General features: G+C 41.7%; 2 protein-coding genes across 4 annotated transcripts in view; one reads left to right on the forward strand and one right to left on the reverse strand.

Moving 5' to 3' along the window:
• Window positions 1-8,955, forward strand: part of rftn1a (raftlin, lipid raft linker 1a) — a 23,724-nt gene extending 14,769 nt beyond the window's left edge. Inside the window, exons 4-10 of the mRNA XM_072370377.1 lie at window positions 2,182-2,290; window positions 3,809-4,556; window positions 4,647-4,850; window positions 5,449-5,558; window positions 5,678-5,781; window positions 6,211-6,286; window positions 6,601-8,955. Of these exons, the coding sequence (XP_072226478.1) occupies window positions 2,182-2,290; window positions 3,809-4,556; window positions 4,647-4,850; window positions 5,449-5,558; window positions 5,678-5,781; window positions 6,211-6,286; window positions 6,601-7,014 (1,765 nt within the window). The 3' untranslated portion in view covers window positions 7,015-8,955. The remainder of the gene's footprint in view (window positions 1-2,181; window positions 2,291-3,808; window positions 4,557-4,646; window positions 4,851-5,448; window positions 5,559-5,677; window positions 5,782-6,210; window positions 6,287-6,600) is intronic.
• On the reverse strand, window positions 8,953-15,843 carry oxnad1 (oxidoreductase NAD-binding domain containing 1). 3 transcript variants are annotated; one of them, XM_072370379.1, is made up of 8 exons: window positions 15,700-15,843; window positions 15,123-15,240; window positions 14,798-14,864; window positions 14,548-14,651; window positions 12,948-13,089; window positions 10,700-10,945; window positions 10,465-10,573; window positions 8,953-10,267 (listed from the first exon to the last, which is right to left on the reverse strand). In XM_072370379.1, the coding sequence occupies exons 2-8, from the start codon at window positions 15,227-15,229 to the stop codon at window positions 10,110-10,112; spliced, it is 933 nt and encodes a 310-aa protein (XP_072226480.1). In that variant the 5' UTR covers window positions 15,230-15,240; window positions 15,700-15,843; the 3' UTR covers window positions 8,953-10,109. The 3 variants fall into 3 exon arrangements, with proteins under 3 accessions (XP_072226480.1, XP_072226481.1, XP_072226479.1); XM_072370380.1 differs by having other exon boundaries at window positions 14,798-14,861; window positions 15,123-15,244; XM_072370378.1 differs by having other exon boundaries at window positions 15,123-15,244.
• Window positions 15,844-17,469: the final 1,626 nt, after the last annotated feature.

A 17,469-nucleotide genomic window follows, 5' to 3' on the forward strand; every position in this document is an offset into this window, starting at 1 on the left:
ACTGTAACCACATTGTGGTTGTCTCATCTGCAATACTTTCCCACCTCATTAGCAGAGCATAGTTTTCACATCTCACCACTCTGTATGGATGCAACCTCAATGTACTGTCAGCATCTCATCGTAGAAGTTAATGATAATCCTATTGAATCCATAAACATACAGTACTGTGCAAAAGTCTTGGACCAACTCTTATTTCTTCATGTACTGCCATAAAAACAGGCAATCAGTGCAGTAATTTATTTAAACGTGTGCAAATGTAACCGGAAATACAGTATACAGGAACAGGAAGTCACCTCCTAAAACATAGTTTACACAATCCTGCTAGTGGATTCACTTCTACCTCAGTTCAATGTTGCGTTTTGAAGGGATTACTGTTAAGTGCAGAGATTTGGAAATCCTAAGATAACAGCATTAAAAGTTAAGTACCAGAAGTATATCAAATGTTTTATTATTTTGTTAAAACATTTCTAAATCCACTTTAGTGCCTAAGTACAACAGAGTTGTACTAAGGTTTACAGAGTTGAATGATGACATAGTCCTTGTCTCAGAGCAATGTTGAGCCAAAATGCAGCCATACAGAGCCAATTAAGCACCTGTATACTAATTAATAGTATTGAAACTTATGTGTATTGCTTTCTGGTAAAAAAAAAATATATATATATCCCCAGAAAAATTACAAATAAAAGGCACCCATTTAGTTCAAAGGGATCTTCAATCCCAGAATGCATTATTAAAATTTACAATGAGCCAGTGGGCAAAATGATTCTTCAGTAATCCTGCAGTAAATACTGTTTGAAGGATGAATTTAATCCACATGCAAGCGTAATTTTTTTTTTCTCAAAATCCATGTGATTTTATTTGTTTAGTCAGCTCAAAAGGTTCAGTTACATCTTACTGAAAATGTTACATATTGAATGCCCTGCATGCGCTCACCAAAACGGAATTAATTGATTTTGTAATTGTGAAATAATATTATTTACCATTACCTTCATCATAATAATCATAATAATCAGATCATTTGCTCTGATTTGCTAAATGCTGTTGTATTTTCAATAAGATCATTAAATGTAAATGTGCCTTGTGTGCCGTATTTTCTAAAAAGTCATGTTCTGTCACTTCTAAAACAATATCGTACTTCAAACAAAGTCGGTGTCTCAGCAAGAAAAGTTTATTTTAGTGTGGCAGACATGTTTGTGCATGTTTCTCACTGTTTGTGCAACCTTCAGTTAGTTGTCACTTTACAACCAAAGGAATCATTTTGCTTAGTTTACAGTTTTTGGACATTCTCTGTTCCTTTAATGTGAATTCAGTTGATTGCGTATACACACGCAAATGCTATCACACAAAATCCCACACAAGCAGGTGCCAGACTGCTCCTTTGATGCCCCTCCTTCCAAGTGGTCCTGCTGCTTCCTGGCACCTGTCACCGTGGAGACGGCTGATTGCATCATCAGTGCTCGCCAGAGGGGAACGGCACACTGAAAGAGAGTAACAATCTCTCCATCCTTTCATCTGCTTTCTTCAGTGATGACCACCTCCCACTTCTTTCTGTTTTTTCTTTTGTCCTCATCACCCCTCTTTGTCCCTTTACTCTGCCTTTTATCTCCCCATCAACACCATCCTTCTCATCAAAAACCGTAAAAATGAAGGGGAAAAAAATATGACAGATCTACTGTTTCAAATCTCCCTGAGAATGTCACTCACGCCTCAGAGCACAAGATATTACTGCGGCTTTCCCGCTGACCTCAATCCAAATCTGAAGAGCTGTATCTGAATGTGCCTTTTATGATGGTGCCTTGCAGTGGGAGCAAAAGGAAATTCAGTCCCTTTTTCTGTCTAATAAGTCTTTTGTGGTTGTGGTGAATGTGTTCTCTTCTTAAATGGAAAATTCACCCTCCATCAGATTTCATATTATGTTTCTGCTGTGATCGTTCTGGGTCAACAAGTGCTCATGAACACGAGCATGACTGCCAGAATCTTTAAAGCAAGACTTCTATAGACTGTAATGTCATCAGCTGATGAGCTGAAACTGCCATAGTTATAATGAACAGGAAATAAACCTAAAAGAAACGGAAAGGAATTGTTTGGCATCGTCTGACCATAACTGACCTGGTCTTAATGAGCCATGACGAAAGCTTTATGTTGAGTATCTTTCAGATTTGAAATTTTTTCACCTCACAGTTCAGAGAAAAGCCAGCTGAGATGGGCCAGAAGTCGTCTGGAGACAGATGTCTGTGTGGCAGGTCAACAGGCTGCTGACCCAGAAGTGATCCAGAGCTATGTCAAGAAGGTGAGTTCAAAACCCTCCAAAGTTGATTAGATTCCTTGCTATACTGCTCAGTCCATGGATTTATTTCTGAATAAAAACTATCATCTTTGTCATGTGCTGCCACAAGAAACTGAATGCTTACAATTAATTAATCATTTTTCCATGAATGTTCATTTTAGTGACTTTTTCTCTCTGGAATTTAAGTGGAATTTACATAAGTTGTTGATTTTGAATCCATCTTTTTTCCTTCAATGTCTCCATACTTGCTGCACTGGGAGTTTCTTTGTGAGTTTCATGTTGGCACAGTTCAGCAGTGATGGCGTAGTACACATAACTGTGCTCAAAAGGCTACAGGCAACTGGCTGTAATTGTCTCTCTGTGCCATATGGTAAACCCAACAATTGCTATGATTTGAACAGTTCATGGTGATGGGAGCTGAGCAGGAACCAGCATTCTTGATTTTCACCAGTTCCTTGTCTTGTATCCCAGCTCACTGTGCTGTAACTGGGAAAGCAGAGGAAGAGTCAAAGTCAAAGGAATGCAAGGTTACAGTAGTTACAGTAAACCACAGTGAGAGTTAACACCAAGATTCCAAGCCAACCAGAGCGTCATCGTTGGCATTTATCTGCTGTTAATCTCACTTTCAGTGTCTCCGCTCATGAATTCGCAGACAGTCCGACATCGGGAAATGAAAATGTGCTCTATTGAATAGATTTGCATCTGAACACCAAGAGAGCACAAAGGAAAACCTGATTGGATGGAAATGCACATCACTGAGCATAATGCGATAGGCTCCGGCAGCGTGACATGAATAACCAATCAGATCACAAGCTGCCAGAGAGAGTTCGAGATAAGAACAGACAGAGTGACAGGATGGTGCGTGTGTGTGCGTGCGTGTGTGTGTGTGTGTGTGTGTTCAGTTTTTAAATTCTATACTTCTGCCTTTCCACTACTCACCAGCCTACCCACTCTCAATCCCTCTCCAGACAAACTGATAAGCTAAAACACTGTGAGCGTCTGCAACTTATGTTTGTTGGTAATAGAAAAGACTGCTTTAAAATTGTATGCATGGATGAGTGAAATGTCAAAAATAGTCGGTAATGGGGAAAGATGTGTCTCATTATTGTTCGATGGTGGTTTGCAGTCTGATTTCACTCCCGTCGAGCCTGTCTAAAACTGTCAGCCCAAATATCAACTGACAATTAACCACCGGAGCTCCATGGGAGGGAGCAGCACACACACACACACACACACCACCACACACATGAATATGTTGAGATAATGAGGTCCTTTTGTCATTTGAATATTTGATCTTTGCAGATGATTAGGTAGGTTGTTATTTTGCAGAATATCCATCCTGCGTCTGTCAGGCTTTGTTTGTCTCTAAATTGGGCTTTGTTTGTCTGACTTTAATAGAAGAGACTGAGCAAATTTATTTGTGGCGCAATGAAAGATGTCCTTGATATTTGCCTCTGAAATTTATTCTATGAGTTTATGGGTGTGGATGGATGATAACACTGTGTGTTTTGTATATTACAGATCCAGGATGTGGCAGAACAAGGGGTGATGTTTGTGGGCTTTCTCCAGCAGCCAGGTGGAGGACCATACTTCTTGGGGCACTGGGATCCTGAGGAGCTGTCGTCCTTACATTCAAGCCCTTCGCCCATACATCGACACCCTTTCAGCGCCAATATCAGCCCAACAGATCCAGCAGATCCACTTCCCAAAGACGTACAAGCTGATCGTTGCAGCTGTGAATCTCAAGAGCTAGATCACGGTGCTGTGGAATGTAACAAACAGGACCACATCACCTCGGTTACCAGAGAGCCAGACTTCAGCCGTGGGAAACGCAGCCCAGAGAAGTCTAATGACCAAATCCTAACCTCACAGAATGGCTTCAAAGGATGTACAAATGAACCTAAGAGTCACCTAAAACCTGATGCAGACACAGTTCAAAACGCATCAGATGCCCAGGACGATCAGTTAAGTCATAGCCCTACAGAAACAGCAGGTAGAATAAGGCTACAGGAGCGCAAACTTCCAGAGGTTAAACAACACTTCACTGACTCCACAGAGAAACATTTTTATCTCTCCAATCAGAGAGAAAGAAGAGTTTCAAGCTCGGACAGCTGGCTCAGCTCGCCAGAGCTGGATTGTCACCATGACAGAGAATCTGACTCTACTCGTGCAGATGGGCAAAGGAGAATGAAAACGCACAACAACAACCATATCAGGCTAAAGAGTTTGGAGAAAAACAAGGGTGCAACCTCGCCGCCGGCGCAGGCTAGTAAGTAGCATTTGTTTTCCTAGTTTAACCAGTCATAAGCAGGGCTTTCTTTACACTTGCTGATGGTCCTACTCATTTGTGTTTCTGCAGGGATGCAGCTGTTTGCACTGTACAACCACACAGAGGAGCTGAACACCTCTCTGAGGTTCTACTCACTCAGGGTGCCACTTCAAGTGCGAAAGGAGGCAGGGCTGATCACAGGAGTCGATGCAAACTGGCTTGACCACATGACTCAGCATTTTACCAGCGGCGCACGCCTCATTGATGGGTTTTTCCACCTCACAGATGATAATGGTTTGTTATGTGGATATAGCAGTGTCGTATCGCTGATTCTAATTTTATTTCTTGGAGAAACTTTTCCTCTGCTCAAATGCAAGGGGAAAAGTTAGAGCATCCAAAGTCAGAAACAGGTAAACCCACAAGTTTTAATCTATGCAGGACTCACTGAAAGTGCCAAAGATCGGACAACGGTCAGTGTGCATTGTGATGAGATCATCAGTGTTATCAACTTCACCTGTCGGTAAATCTGGCGTTGTGGCCGATGGGTGTTTATTGATTATTGCAGCTTTGAAATTCATATTTCACACCTTCTGGTTTTAACTTGTGATATTTCACTGGTTGAATGGCACCAGGGTTTTTGAAAAGCTTCTCAAAAGCTGCAAATCCCTGCTTCACTGCTGCGTAATGGATGATATGCATGGCGTCGTGAGCTGAAAGTCCACGGCTTATGTCGTAAGTCACTGCTCAGCCACCCGTGGACGAGGCAGGCTTAATCCAGACAGAACTTGGACCAACAGTGAGAAGAGAGATTGGTTTTTAGCTCCTGTTCGAAATACATACATCCTCCTGTGTTTGTCTGACTCCGTCTCTAATTTGTTCTGCTTCTCTCCAGACAATGGAGTTTCATCCGTGGACAGCGTGTTCATCTTCCAGAGCTCGGCAGAGGAGAACACAAGCGCATGCTATGATGCGATCGTGGTTGAACAGTGGACTGTTGTTGACGTGAGTTTTGATTGCTGGATTAGATGCGGACTTAAGAATGACTGAAAAATTGTCCGAGTGCAATCGTTCAAGATCTCAAATTTTCCTTTGCACTTGGGTTCAATACCCTCTCCCTCCAGGGTGTTGTGGTAAAGACGGACTACATCCCACTGCTGCAGTCACTAGCTCCATATGGATGGAGGCTGATGTGTGTGTTGCCCACGCCAATCGTCAAGACAAACAGGTACTGAACTACAGCCCCAGGAAAACACTTTAACAAGCCTCTTACGCTTTGTATTTAATCTTGTTGAGTATTTTCATCTGAGCTAAGCAAGGACTAATTGCTGCTTTGCCGATTGTTAAATCTAAAGTCATTACTATGCTGTTTAAGATGTCGCCTGTCTTATTCTTTTCGGGATTAGGAGCGACAGCATGCAGGACAGACGAGTCGAGATCAGACTAATCATAATTATATGCTCCTCCTGACATGAAATTGCTTTTGAAAGTTGTCACCACTGGCAACCAGAACACCATTACTGAACTGCTGTTGTCTTGTAACCTGTCACTTGACAAACCACAGAGAGTCAATACTAGATTTCAGTGTGCAAGCTTCTCAAATGATAACATTGTGAGTAAAAGTCATTAAACTGCTGCTTTTTTTCCCTTTGTACAGTGATGGGAGTTTGTCAACTAAGCAAATCCTTTTTCTTCAGAGACCCATTTTGCAGCGCAAGAGAAAAGACTTCAAGGTTTGTCTTTCTTCCTCTTCCATCTTTGCAACAAATCTGTCACTTGTCTCTGTTGTGCCTTTAGGGCATATGACTTGATGTCAAACAAGGTCCCGTTAAAAAGCTGTGTTGCTAAATATGGGATGTACAGCGAATATAAACCCACTCACTCAGGAAAAGTCTAATAATAGACAAGTAGTTGGCCTCAAACTGTACAGGAAAGAGGCATCAGTGTACAAGACTTTGTTGTGATTTGTCATGTGTCTGGAGAGACGGAAAGACAAAGGCTTGACACAAAGCGCAAAACTGTCTCAAACGCGTCTGTTTGATTTCAGATGCTGAACCTCAGGGGTCGCAGCAAGGCAAAGAAAAACTCTGCTGGAGAGGCGCTCGACGAGCAAGAGAACAGGTCCCTCGTGATAGAGGCTGAGATGGACAGGTTGGGAAATAACACAGAAGAGGAGGAAGACGCAGAGGAGAGGAGGAGCGGGGACAGCGGAAGGAGCAAGAGAGCGAGCCTTCAGAGACGTGGAGAGGATGCACTACATCAAAAGAGCTTCTCGTTGCTGCTGGAGCGCAGAGCTTCTGTTGAAGACCAGGAAGTGGAAACTGACATAGACAAGACCCTACTGTCTGAGCAGAAGTCTGTGAGATGGACAGATTTCTGCCAGAGAGATGATGGAGGGGTGAAGGAGGAGGTGAGGATGGAGGAGCGGATCAGACAGCAGCTGTTTTCTGGAGTTTGTTGACGTATTTGGCACAAAACGGGCTGTAGAAGCTGAAACCTGGTTAGCCGATGAAGAAAAAGAAGCTTCTCAACATTTTGACTTGCATACTTAATTCCTCAGAGGAGAACCTAGATCTAGTCAGACACATACTGAATCTATTTTGCGCTCTTTTGAAAGGCTTTCATCTGCTCTGATTCGGGCAGTAAATGAAGTGTTGTGCAGTTCTCTGCTTTGGGTCTGCCATTTGATGTGTGTTTATGAAATTAAAAATGCTGTATAAGGCTGTGCAGCATAAGCTAGAGCTAGTCTCCAGTCCAAGCCTTAAATGCTACTTTCTTTTACTCTGTTGTATTTTGCTACTCTCTTGTGATTGGACTAGGAGTTTTTATTTCACTGGGCTCACTTTATTTTTTATACACAAAGGATATATATTAAGATAAAAAAAACAAAACAATCTAGAACAGTGTGTAGTAGAAGACATTGAAGCCTGCATCAATCCATACAGTTTGGTAAATCATTGGACACTAAGTCTTTGTTATATTAGCTGTTACGGGCTTTAAGAATCACAACTGTACTATAGAACCCGACTGTAATCGGACAGTTTACTTTTTAACGTTGTTTTATGGATAAGTTTGGGTCTTTTTCCTCAGCATTTCTTCGTCTGTTAAGATTAAAGGGTTGGAAGTGATTCCAAGCAAGGATTTCATGTTGCTGCTGTGGATCTGCAGCGTGTAAAGCTTTCAATATGAAAACAAGATGTCGTCAGGCTGCAGCAACTAAACAAATCAATCAGAGAGAGCAACATTAGGAGTGGCCAAATCAGCTGTTTGGTGCATGGGGAGGGTGGGAGTAATGGTGAACTGTGCGACATAGGAAAGGCCTGGAAGTGTAAGGAAGACAGGGATGGTGGTTGATCACGTGAGCCGCTCTCTCCTGAAAAAACCATCATGACATCCAGCCAAGTGAGAAACACTCTCCAGGAGGCAGACCTGTCATTATATAGGTCTACCGTGAGGAGAATACATCCAAAGAGCAAATACAGAGGCTTCGCCACAAGGTGCAACCGTTCAGGTGCCTCAAAACTAGGAAGAAAAAAAGTAGGTTGGCAGAAGAAAGTATCGACAGTATGAAGAAGGCTAAAAACAACACAAAAAACACCTGGACGCAGTGTGATGGCATGCATGGTTCCCAGTGATGTGGAAGTAGATTGAACAGCACTTCATCGCACAAGTGGACAACAACCTGGTGTCGTCCAGACTTCAGGCAATCAGTTCCTATTTGATAAAGTAGTTACCCTAAATAAAACATTCACTTTCATGTCTAATTTGAGCCACTGACAAAGAGTAGCCCAATGTTAAAGAGCTGTGATTCCAAAGCCCATCCATCAACCCCGATGGGAAATTAGCTAAATTAAGCTTGTTACTCATTATGGAACTTTTTGTGCTTCAGTAGACGGCTACAATTACAACATGATGTCATGAGTTAATATAATCATGCAATAAATGGAAATGGAGAACAATTACAGATGCATTTTAATAGCTTAATAACGGCTCTAAAAGAGAAGCACTTCGCTGATGTCAAACGTATTTCAGGTATTTAGAAAATGTCAACCAGGAGGCGTTTGCTCGGTAAATATTTATCCGGTCGCTTGCATTTTATTTTTGTTCTCATCGGCGTCAAAACTGCAGTATTTAAGAAGTTAACTTTGGTTTGTTGTCTTCACCACAGTAAGACGAGGCTCTCTCGTTTACAAATTAAGTGTTTGGATCTGCGTTTTGATGTGGCAGTAGTAATAATTTATGAGATTTTTTTTTTCCCTTCTTCTTTCAATTTCAGTGAACCACGAAAAAAAAAAAAAAAAAAATTGTAATTTACATATCAGCTATTTATTATTCATTTCCTGGACCACCTGTGAAGTGTAAAAGTAGAGTAACATGTAGGTCAATAAAGTGTTTAAGAACAGATTGCCTGACGTTTTTTTGTTTTTTTTATTTCATTTAAATTTCACGCTACCATCACAAACTGTTTTCCCTCATTGGAAGAAGAAATGATGAGACGACTTCGAAATGGGTCTCTATGACACAACCCCCACCGGGAGATGTTAGCAAGAGGCTTGCAACCATCTTCGAAGGGATGATCAGTGATCCAAGCCAATCGGAGACCGCCCAGAGGTTCCATTACAGGGCACCATGGGATACTTACACCACCCCAGGATGAGAAAACTGTTTGTTGGTATGTGGATATGTGCGACTGAAGATAAGCACTCTATATACAAGTCAGTGTCCCCCTCAATGCTGTGACGTTCAAGAGCTGGATGTTAAAAACAACGGCCATAAGCTAAGTTGTTGAGCTCGTCAGTCAGCATTCTAACATTTTTATTTCTGCAGTTAACAATCATTTAATTTAGTATATATACACACAGAGTATAACACTTCCAGGGACGCTGTATATTTTTTTGTGTTGTCTGAAAAATTTTAAATAAAAACTTTCAAGCTGTAGCTTTTCATTTTGGCGAGCCCATGCTCTCTTCTCTGGAATTAGAGGAGCAGAAAAACACCATGAAAGTCTGAGTGCTATGTGCCGGGCTACTTTTCATCCAGGTGCAACAACTTAATGGCACATAACCCATCATGAAGCCTCACGGTGCCATTTTATTTTATATGTATATTTAAAAAAGGAAGCGTAATCAATGTTCAAAAAAGTACATTTTCAAAATGTAATGACTTTAGGACCAATTTACACATTTTAATGCAAACCAAATATGACTTTCTCTCAAGTCAGGTAAGTATTTGCTTGGTATGTGTACACAAGAACGCGGCACTGAAGTCGCAGATGTCCTCTTGGTTGCGGGAGAGGAAATAAAATCGGAGTCCGTTGTTAGCTGAGGAATGGGTAGGTCCAGCATTCTATTATAGTCTAATAAAAGGTTGCAGCAGCAAGGCTCCAACAGTGAATTTCCTCATCTGCTTGAGCTCTCATTATCCAGATCTCTGTGAAATTCAAGTTATTTTCCATTTCGTCCACAGTCCATACATCCTCCCTCTGATAACTGCAAAAAAAAAAGAGCACAAGCGAGGAAGACAACTCCCATGGGTTAGTGGGAATCACCTGGGGTCCTACCACCACTTCTCAAAGATGATCCTATCTTTTGGGAGGCCGAAGTCCATGAGGTTTTTTGAAAGAGCTTCTATCATTGGTGGAGGTCCACACAAGTAACATAAAGTCCTCTGTGGGTCTACATGAGCCTGCAACTCCTCTGCTGTGATTCTTCCACCTGAGGAGACACAGGGGAAATAAAATCCATGAATCAAGACTCAGCGCTGGGGCACCTATTGCTCCAGCCTCTCCAACACGTGGGTTTGATAGTGCCTGTTCTACGAGATGACATGGCTGAATCCACAAAGGCAGACTTTGGTGGAATAAAAACTACATCTTTCCAAATTTGTGCAGAAAAGTGTGTGTGCTATTTACTTTTGACAAATGGCTGGAGGTGTGGCTCGACATCTGCACTCTGCTGCGTGATGTGGAAGTTGCAGGAGAACTTGTCGGGAAACTCCCTGCACGTCTCAATGATGGAGTTCTGTAAAAACACAAGTTAATAAACTACAGACACATGGATACTGTTGCAGACAAGGCATCGTTATTCAAGGAATATAAAAAAAAAAAAAAAAAAAAACAATCAGTGAAAAACAAAGTAACAACCCACCTTGAAGAGCAGCTCCTCTGTGTTCTTGGCGCTGTAACAGAGGTGGGCTGAGCCTATGTTGTAGGTCCGACCACCGGGGGCTTGGTTTAGACGCAGCAGATCTGTCGCGTGCAACAGAATAGAGTAGAGGGGGTTGATCCCTACACCACCGGCAACCAACAGCAAATCCACAGAGGGATCAGAAGGAGATGGGTCAAAGAAGAAGTTCCCACCGACACGCATGGCCACGCGGGAGCCTACTGTACACTGGAAGGGAGATAAGAACAGCCGAGAGTCATTTAGAAGGAGTCCACAACCCACTGGTCCCAACTGTGTAACCGTCAGGAAACTGTAAAAGACTGTTTCAGATCAGAAACACAAACCAATGCCACTGCGCAGTATTACAACCTTCAAAAGGTAGTTTATAGTCAAAACATCAAACGCAGTCATGTGCCTTCATCTGCTCACATCCACTTGATGCTGCTTATACTTCTTAATCCGCTAAAATGATCCCGACTCTATTCCTGGACTGAAATATGAAACAAAAGGCTTAACCAATGATCCCAGAGCAGAGAGCTTCAAGTCTCAGAACACCCAAATGCACAGTGCGGGTTTTTTTTTCTTTTCTTTCTTGTCTAAACACAGCTAATAGCTCAGCGTTGTTAGCTATTGGCCGTCATCAAACACAGAGGCTGCAAACAAACATGCAGACTGCGGCGAGGCAAAGGTGAGCTGAAACAAAACATCATTCATATTCATACAGCCACGTGCAACAGCGGAAGAGTCTCTTAAAAGAGTGACATCTGAACAGCAGATAAAAACGCACAAAAATCCGTCTGCTCTGCTATGCTGAGAGATTTTAACCCTTACTTTGTGTAGACTGCAGGGCGCCGATGTTGCTCTTACCACGCAAACCATCATCTTAATCCCTAACCCCGGGCAACAGTTACACGTGTGGACTGAAGATCGGTCGCTGCACATGGATTTTCACACTTTTTAACTGCATGTGCACAGAATGCGAAACCTTAAACACATCTCCTCGATTATCAAGAGTCTGTTCGAAGATGAGACACACGAAACGCTCCGCTTACACACAGAGGAGCGTTGACACGGGAGTTTGTGTCTTACGGAGCTGCAGAAAGTGAAATTAATTATTGTAGGAGCAAATAAAGCTCTATATAGACAGCTGACTAACAGGTTTTTCCAAATAAAACGCCATACCTCGAGGATACTTTCAACTGCTACAATGAGCCCATGAAGTGGAGGCAGAGTCCTGAATAAAACAGCATGAGGTGTGAAGACACTACTACAGCATATCACCTTGATTTGGGAGATAAATCGAGTCTAGTTTCACCGATGATGATGATGTGGACTTATATTAAAAGGGAATATGAGTGTTGGGTATCTAGTTTTCCAGCCTGCAGCATTCGGAATGCCTCAGCTGTGAAGATTAGCTTGCTGTGAACAAACCGATTCGGTTTTCTTTTCTTCTCTGTGGAACACGCATACAAAAATCTTTGGATTATTGAATGACACACTGTTGCACATAGTTTGAGTTTGTCATCCCATTCAGCACAACGTACCTGCGTGAGACTTTGTCATTCTGCTAACAAAAGGCTGGAACAGAGGTACGGCATATGCAAGCTTAAGGTGGCTGTTTGTTTTACACGAAGTGTGACTGATTGTTCTGGAAAGGAGTGCCAATAATGTCTCTGAGATGGCTTTTCATGTGCGTGCGTGGGTATGGGTATGGGTATGGGTATGTAAAGCGTTAGTAAGCCCATTTACACGTCACAAGAGAAACAAAAACAAATCAGTTTTTGTTAAACTGTAATTGATTTTGTTCAGCTTAGTTCATCTGTAATTGCAGCTCAACTCTACTGTGGGCTGAGAGTTTCTGGCACTCGCACATTCGCACACACCCAAATGAACTATTCGGTGCGACCTTCATTTCTGAACTCCCTCCCACTGGAGATTCTGAGAAATGGATTTGGAGCGTGATCGAAAAGTTAATCTTTTTTTATTTTATTTCATTTTATTTCATTTCTTTTTTTTTTTTTTAAAAAGACAACTTTTGGCTTTAAAATTAATCCGAATACTTCTCGAACAGCAAGGCAGAGTGTGGCTTTAATGTGGTCGCAGCACTACACCGTCTGCTCCACTTGTTCTTTTTTCCAACGTCTCATATGTAAACACACTTCTCTGAAATCGATGAACACATTTTACCTGAGAAACAGCGTCTGTATATCATGATATCAACCCCACTCACCATAGTGTGGACCCAGTGTGCTGGGGGGTGTTTGGTGTATTTAACGGCCAGTTCAATGACCCCTTCCTGCTGCAGCAAACCCGGGCCGGAGCACATGGAGAAACCTCCCACCTTATCCACTCCTGGGATGAAGAAATCCACCCTGAAACCAACCAAACCACGAAATAGGACATTTAATGAATCGGCCAGCTGATTCATCACACGAGTTGGTACACTGCTTGAAAACCTCTTCACTATAAACTGAGTATGTTTAGCATTTAGTTATTGTGTCTGATGCTACCGTTAAATATAGCAACTCATGTCATCTTGTCATAGACCCGGCCAAACATCGTTTCTGATACCACATGTGCCTCAGCTGTTCAAACTGAACTGGCTGAATGAGGGTAGAGTATTACCTTCTGACCTCAGTGAGACTTGAGGCTAGTTCCAGAAACCAAAAAAAACAAAACCAAACTCAATGAGGAGCTACTTATAAGTTAGTTCATTCAAACCGCAGCATCCAGTCTTCCACATAACGGAGCTGCAATGAAAACCAGCTGGACTTCTGTTTCACAAGCACAGTGAGCCACTGTTCGACTAAAGAGACACCGACTCCACAAGCCTCTGAGGCATCATAAACACGGCTCTGCAGTGAAAGCGCACATATGTTCCTTCCACCTCCACCTACTTTTCTTCCTCCAACACCTAGAGATGAAGGACTGGGCCGTTCTTTTTCGGAAAAACACAAACTTGTGAATTTCCATCCATTTGCATTCATTAGCAGTCGGAGCAGGGCGACTGGCTGCTTCACTGCCGCCCACCAACAATATGGCCTCATGTGCACACTGCATGTGTACGCTGATTAAAACTGGCAAGCACATCTCACAAACCTCGGGCTCGGGGAAAAAATAAAACTCTGCCTTCATCCAAAACATACTTAACCTGCTATACTTACTTTAAGAATCGGCTGAAGTTAGTCTGAAAGGGTAATTTATCTTACAATGTTATGCATCAGTCAAACAATAAGTCTCTCTATCTCTCTATCCAGCCAGTCGCCAGTATACAAGTGATCCTAAGCTTACTAAGCCGTTTGTGTAGCAATTACATCCCTTTGATGCAATTTTATTACAATATTTCACCTTATCAAAAAGCTCTGATACTTCCTTTAGCAGAAAAAAACATTGTACCAACTGCGAGGAATCACGTTTACTGTAAAAGTCATGTTAACAATAAGTTCATGCTCAGGCAGATGAATCTGACACAATACTGCCATCATGTGGTGGCTTTGAGCACTTCAAGCAATAAAATGAACCAGATGTCAGTAGAATCACCTGGATTGCTTTCCAGAGGATGAGGCCAAGCACAACTGCAAACCAGAGTGTTATATCTTAATGTAGCTGCTAATGTAGTTAGCTTTTGTGGTTTCTGATGGGTAGAAATTCCCCAAACTCCTCAGCTCTGGTGGCTATTTGTTTCATTGGTAAAAAATGTTGTATCTTGGGAATATGAATGGGATGGAGGCACAAAACTGATTATTTGACAGCAAAGTAGAGGTAATTAATTAGCTACACTGACAAGAATGTTTAAAGACCGAGTGAAAACTTGAAGAGTGTCTACTCACCACTGTCCTGCTTTGAAGATGAAGTCTGGATGTACAGCTATTCTCAATCTTTTAACCGTCTCAGACTCATTCATGATTCCACACACTTGAGCTGGGTACAGAGCCTACATTATCAAAGACACAGCAACACAGAAGACTTTAGAATTGGGTTCATACTCTTAAGAAAAGCAGCAGAATTTGAAGGCAGTGTCTTTAAGAAGTTGAAAACTTAACAAATGCGGTCAACTTAAGCTACAAATTGCAAACTTACATTTTGTCTGTAGTTGCTGGCTGTTCTCTCTAGGTGGTCCATTTGTCTTTTGGATGACATTTTCCTGCTAAGGAGGAGACAGTAAGGTCACTTGCTCGATGTGTCAAATGCTCTGATATGTAACGAGTGAGGAGCTATGGGAAAAGTCAATTATATTGTGCTGAGTGACAGAGGGAAAGAATCTTAAAGGGCCAGTTACTGTGACTCATTAGCGTGAAACACATTACCGTTAACCCTCTAATAAAGTCCAAATGTACGTCCCCATGTTGTCATTATGTAATTTACCACAAAAGTAGAGCTGACTGGAAGACCAGACAAAACTCACCTCGTGGCAGAGCTCGGGTCCTGAAGCCGCCTGCGCAGCAGACCGGCGGCAGCACTCGGAAGGCTGAAGCTCCGTGAAGCGGCGATGATGAAACAGGGGACGCTCATCGCGACCTGGGTCTACTGTCAGAACAGAGAACACGTGACAACTGTAAAAACTGAAAACCGTCACAAACGCTTGCTGTCACGAGCTGGCAGTGCTTACGTTAACATTTTCCCTACAGCTGCTTATCCATCCGATGAGCCTCAAATCTACACGATTTGATGTTCATACCAGGCAAGTACCACCTGCTGGCATCATGAACTGTTCCCCTGATCTTAGCATCGTTGATAATCAACTCTGCTACCCGCCGAGTTTCCTATTGAAATACGACGACGATAGACTCTGGACGAAGACCCATTTCAAACGCTGTAGGTTGTCCAAAAAGCGACATGATGTATAACTGTGATTATTTTAGACAGAGTTTGGTGTGACCTCATCTGAAGTTAGCTAACTAGCTAAAACCGCACACCACTAAACGTTAGGCTCAGCCCGGTTTGTTCTTGAGCTCAGACCTAACACTTACTATTTTTCTTACCTATTAAGACGACACCGAATTCCTGTCAAATGCTGGTCATAGTGTTCTCCAATATGTTCGTGATAACCTTTGTCCTGTTATGATTACATGACACAAATAATGTCTTCTTCCTCGTCGAAGTTTTACTGCAGCTGGTGACTTCTTCGGTGAGACGCCGGGTATTCCATTTGTTGCATTAGCGCCCTCTTCTTGACAATTGGCATTTGAACTTTACATCGAGTACCTTAAAGAATAATACATTAGAAAAAATAACTAGAAAATAATTTAGCGTTAATTTTTTCCCGAAAATACGGAAGCAACAAGTTCATTACACATTGAGGTTCAACACATGAACATGTTTATGTTACCTTGTTCACGTTCACAGCAGTGGGTTTGATAGATTTCTATTAAATTGATTTTTATTCTGCCTTGATAAAGGATTCTTAAAAAATGCCTCCTTGTTGGTCTTTATGCTTTTTGTTTCAATCACCGTAAATGTTAGATTATAAGCTTTTTACTGGTAAATGTATTAAATCATCCAGTGTCGTTGAGCAGTTTGCAGCAAAGTGTTACTGTTACTTGTCTGTTCTGGTGAAGTTTAGAAGTGAAAACCCACTCTAAAGAGGGTTTGTGAGGTTTCTTTGCTGCCTCCATCTAATAAAAAAAAATGTAACATTTCCAGCTCAGTAATCATCTTTTTGGCTCCATCTTGTGGTTAATTAACTATGAGCATTGGGCAGTTGTTTTGAATGATTGTTCTGTATGCGCACTGGGTTTACATCAGGTTACATACAATGGCTTCCAGTAAAGCCCTCTGTTCAATGTTATTCAATCTTTTTTTTTTTTTTTTTTACAAAAGTTCACAGCTTTAATATTATTTTGTGAGAATGATTAAGGGTTTGCAGGGTTTGCAGATCCAACCAGCAGTCAGGAAGCATTCAGCAGTCATTTGATCAAACATGAAAATGATCTGTACTGTGCATTGAAGCTATGTTGAGTGTCGCCATCATTGCTGTCTCACTTTCAACAAACTTTATTAAGTTTTTGGATCATTACACATTTTGAAAACTATGTACTTTTAGTGTTACTCTACAGACAAAATGAGATTCTAACCCTGTAATATCAAGTGTCACCAACAATGTTTAAGCTTTTACTCTGGTGCATCCATGCTTAGCTGTGTGTCTGCACAGGAAGGCTAAAACACAGTGACATGAAACTCTCTGTGCATCAGAGTGAGATAATATCTCCACAGAGTTTCAAATGGAATGCAGATGGGAGTTGAGGAAGTCCCTCTGGTATGCGACGTCAGCTTTCATTCTCTCTTTGGAAAAATGAGATTCAAAGAATCCTCTTGGTTTCTTTAGGTCTTCCTCTGTTGGCAACAACCCAGACAAACCATTCATAGATTCCAAAGACAGAGAAACAGCTTATGACAGCAAAACGTCACATCCAGGAGACGTCATTTGAACGAGTTACGAATAATGCAAAGACACTTTCATCGAGATCATTCAACTTTTGACTAATCTCAAACCTGTGATGATAAGAATGAAACAGGACCTCCACCATAAATCAAAATCCTGACCATGGAGAGAAGATTGCAACAATTTTGTACTATTTCCTCAGATATTCAGTGTCATGTAGTCGATATGGTCAACGTCCAACTACTTGTGCACCTTCAGAATAATGTGTTTTGAGAAAAGTGTAGAAATGAGATTATTCACTAATTCTCTGACTTAGATACGATGATAAAACTGAACTCTACACTTTGCTGGTACAAAAGCAGAAAAGTTT

This window comes from Leuresthes tenuis, unplaced genomic scaffold, assembly GCF_036924035.1.
Source record: "Leuresthes tenuis unplaced genomic scaffold, fLeuTen1.0.hap1 SCAF_18, whole genome shotgun sequence".
In the NCBI taxonomy this organism is placed as follows: Eukaryota; Metazoa; Chordata; class Actinopteri; order Atheriniformes; family Atherinopsidae; genus Leuresthes; species Leuresthes tenuis.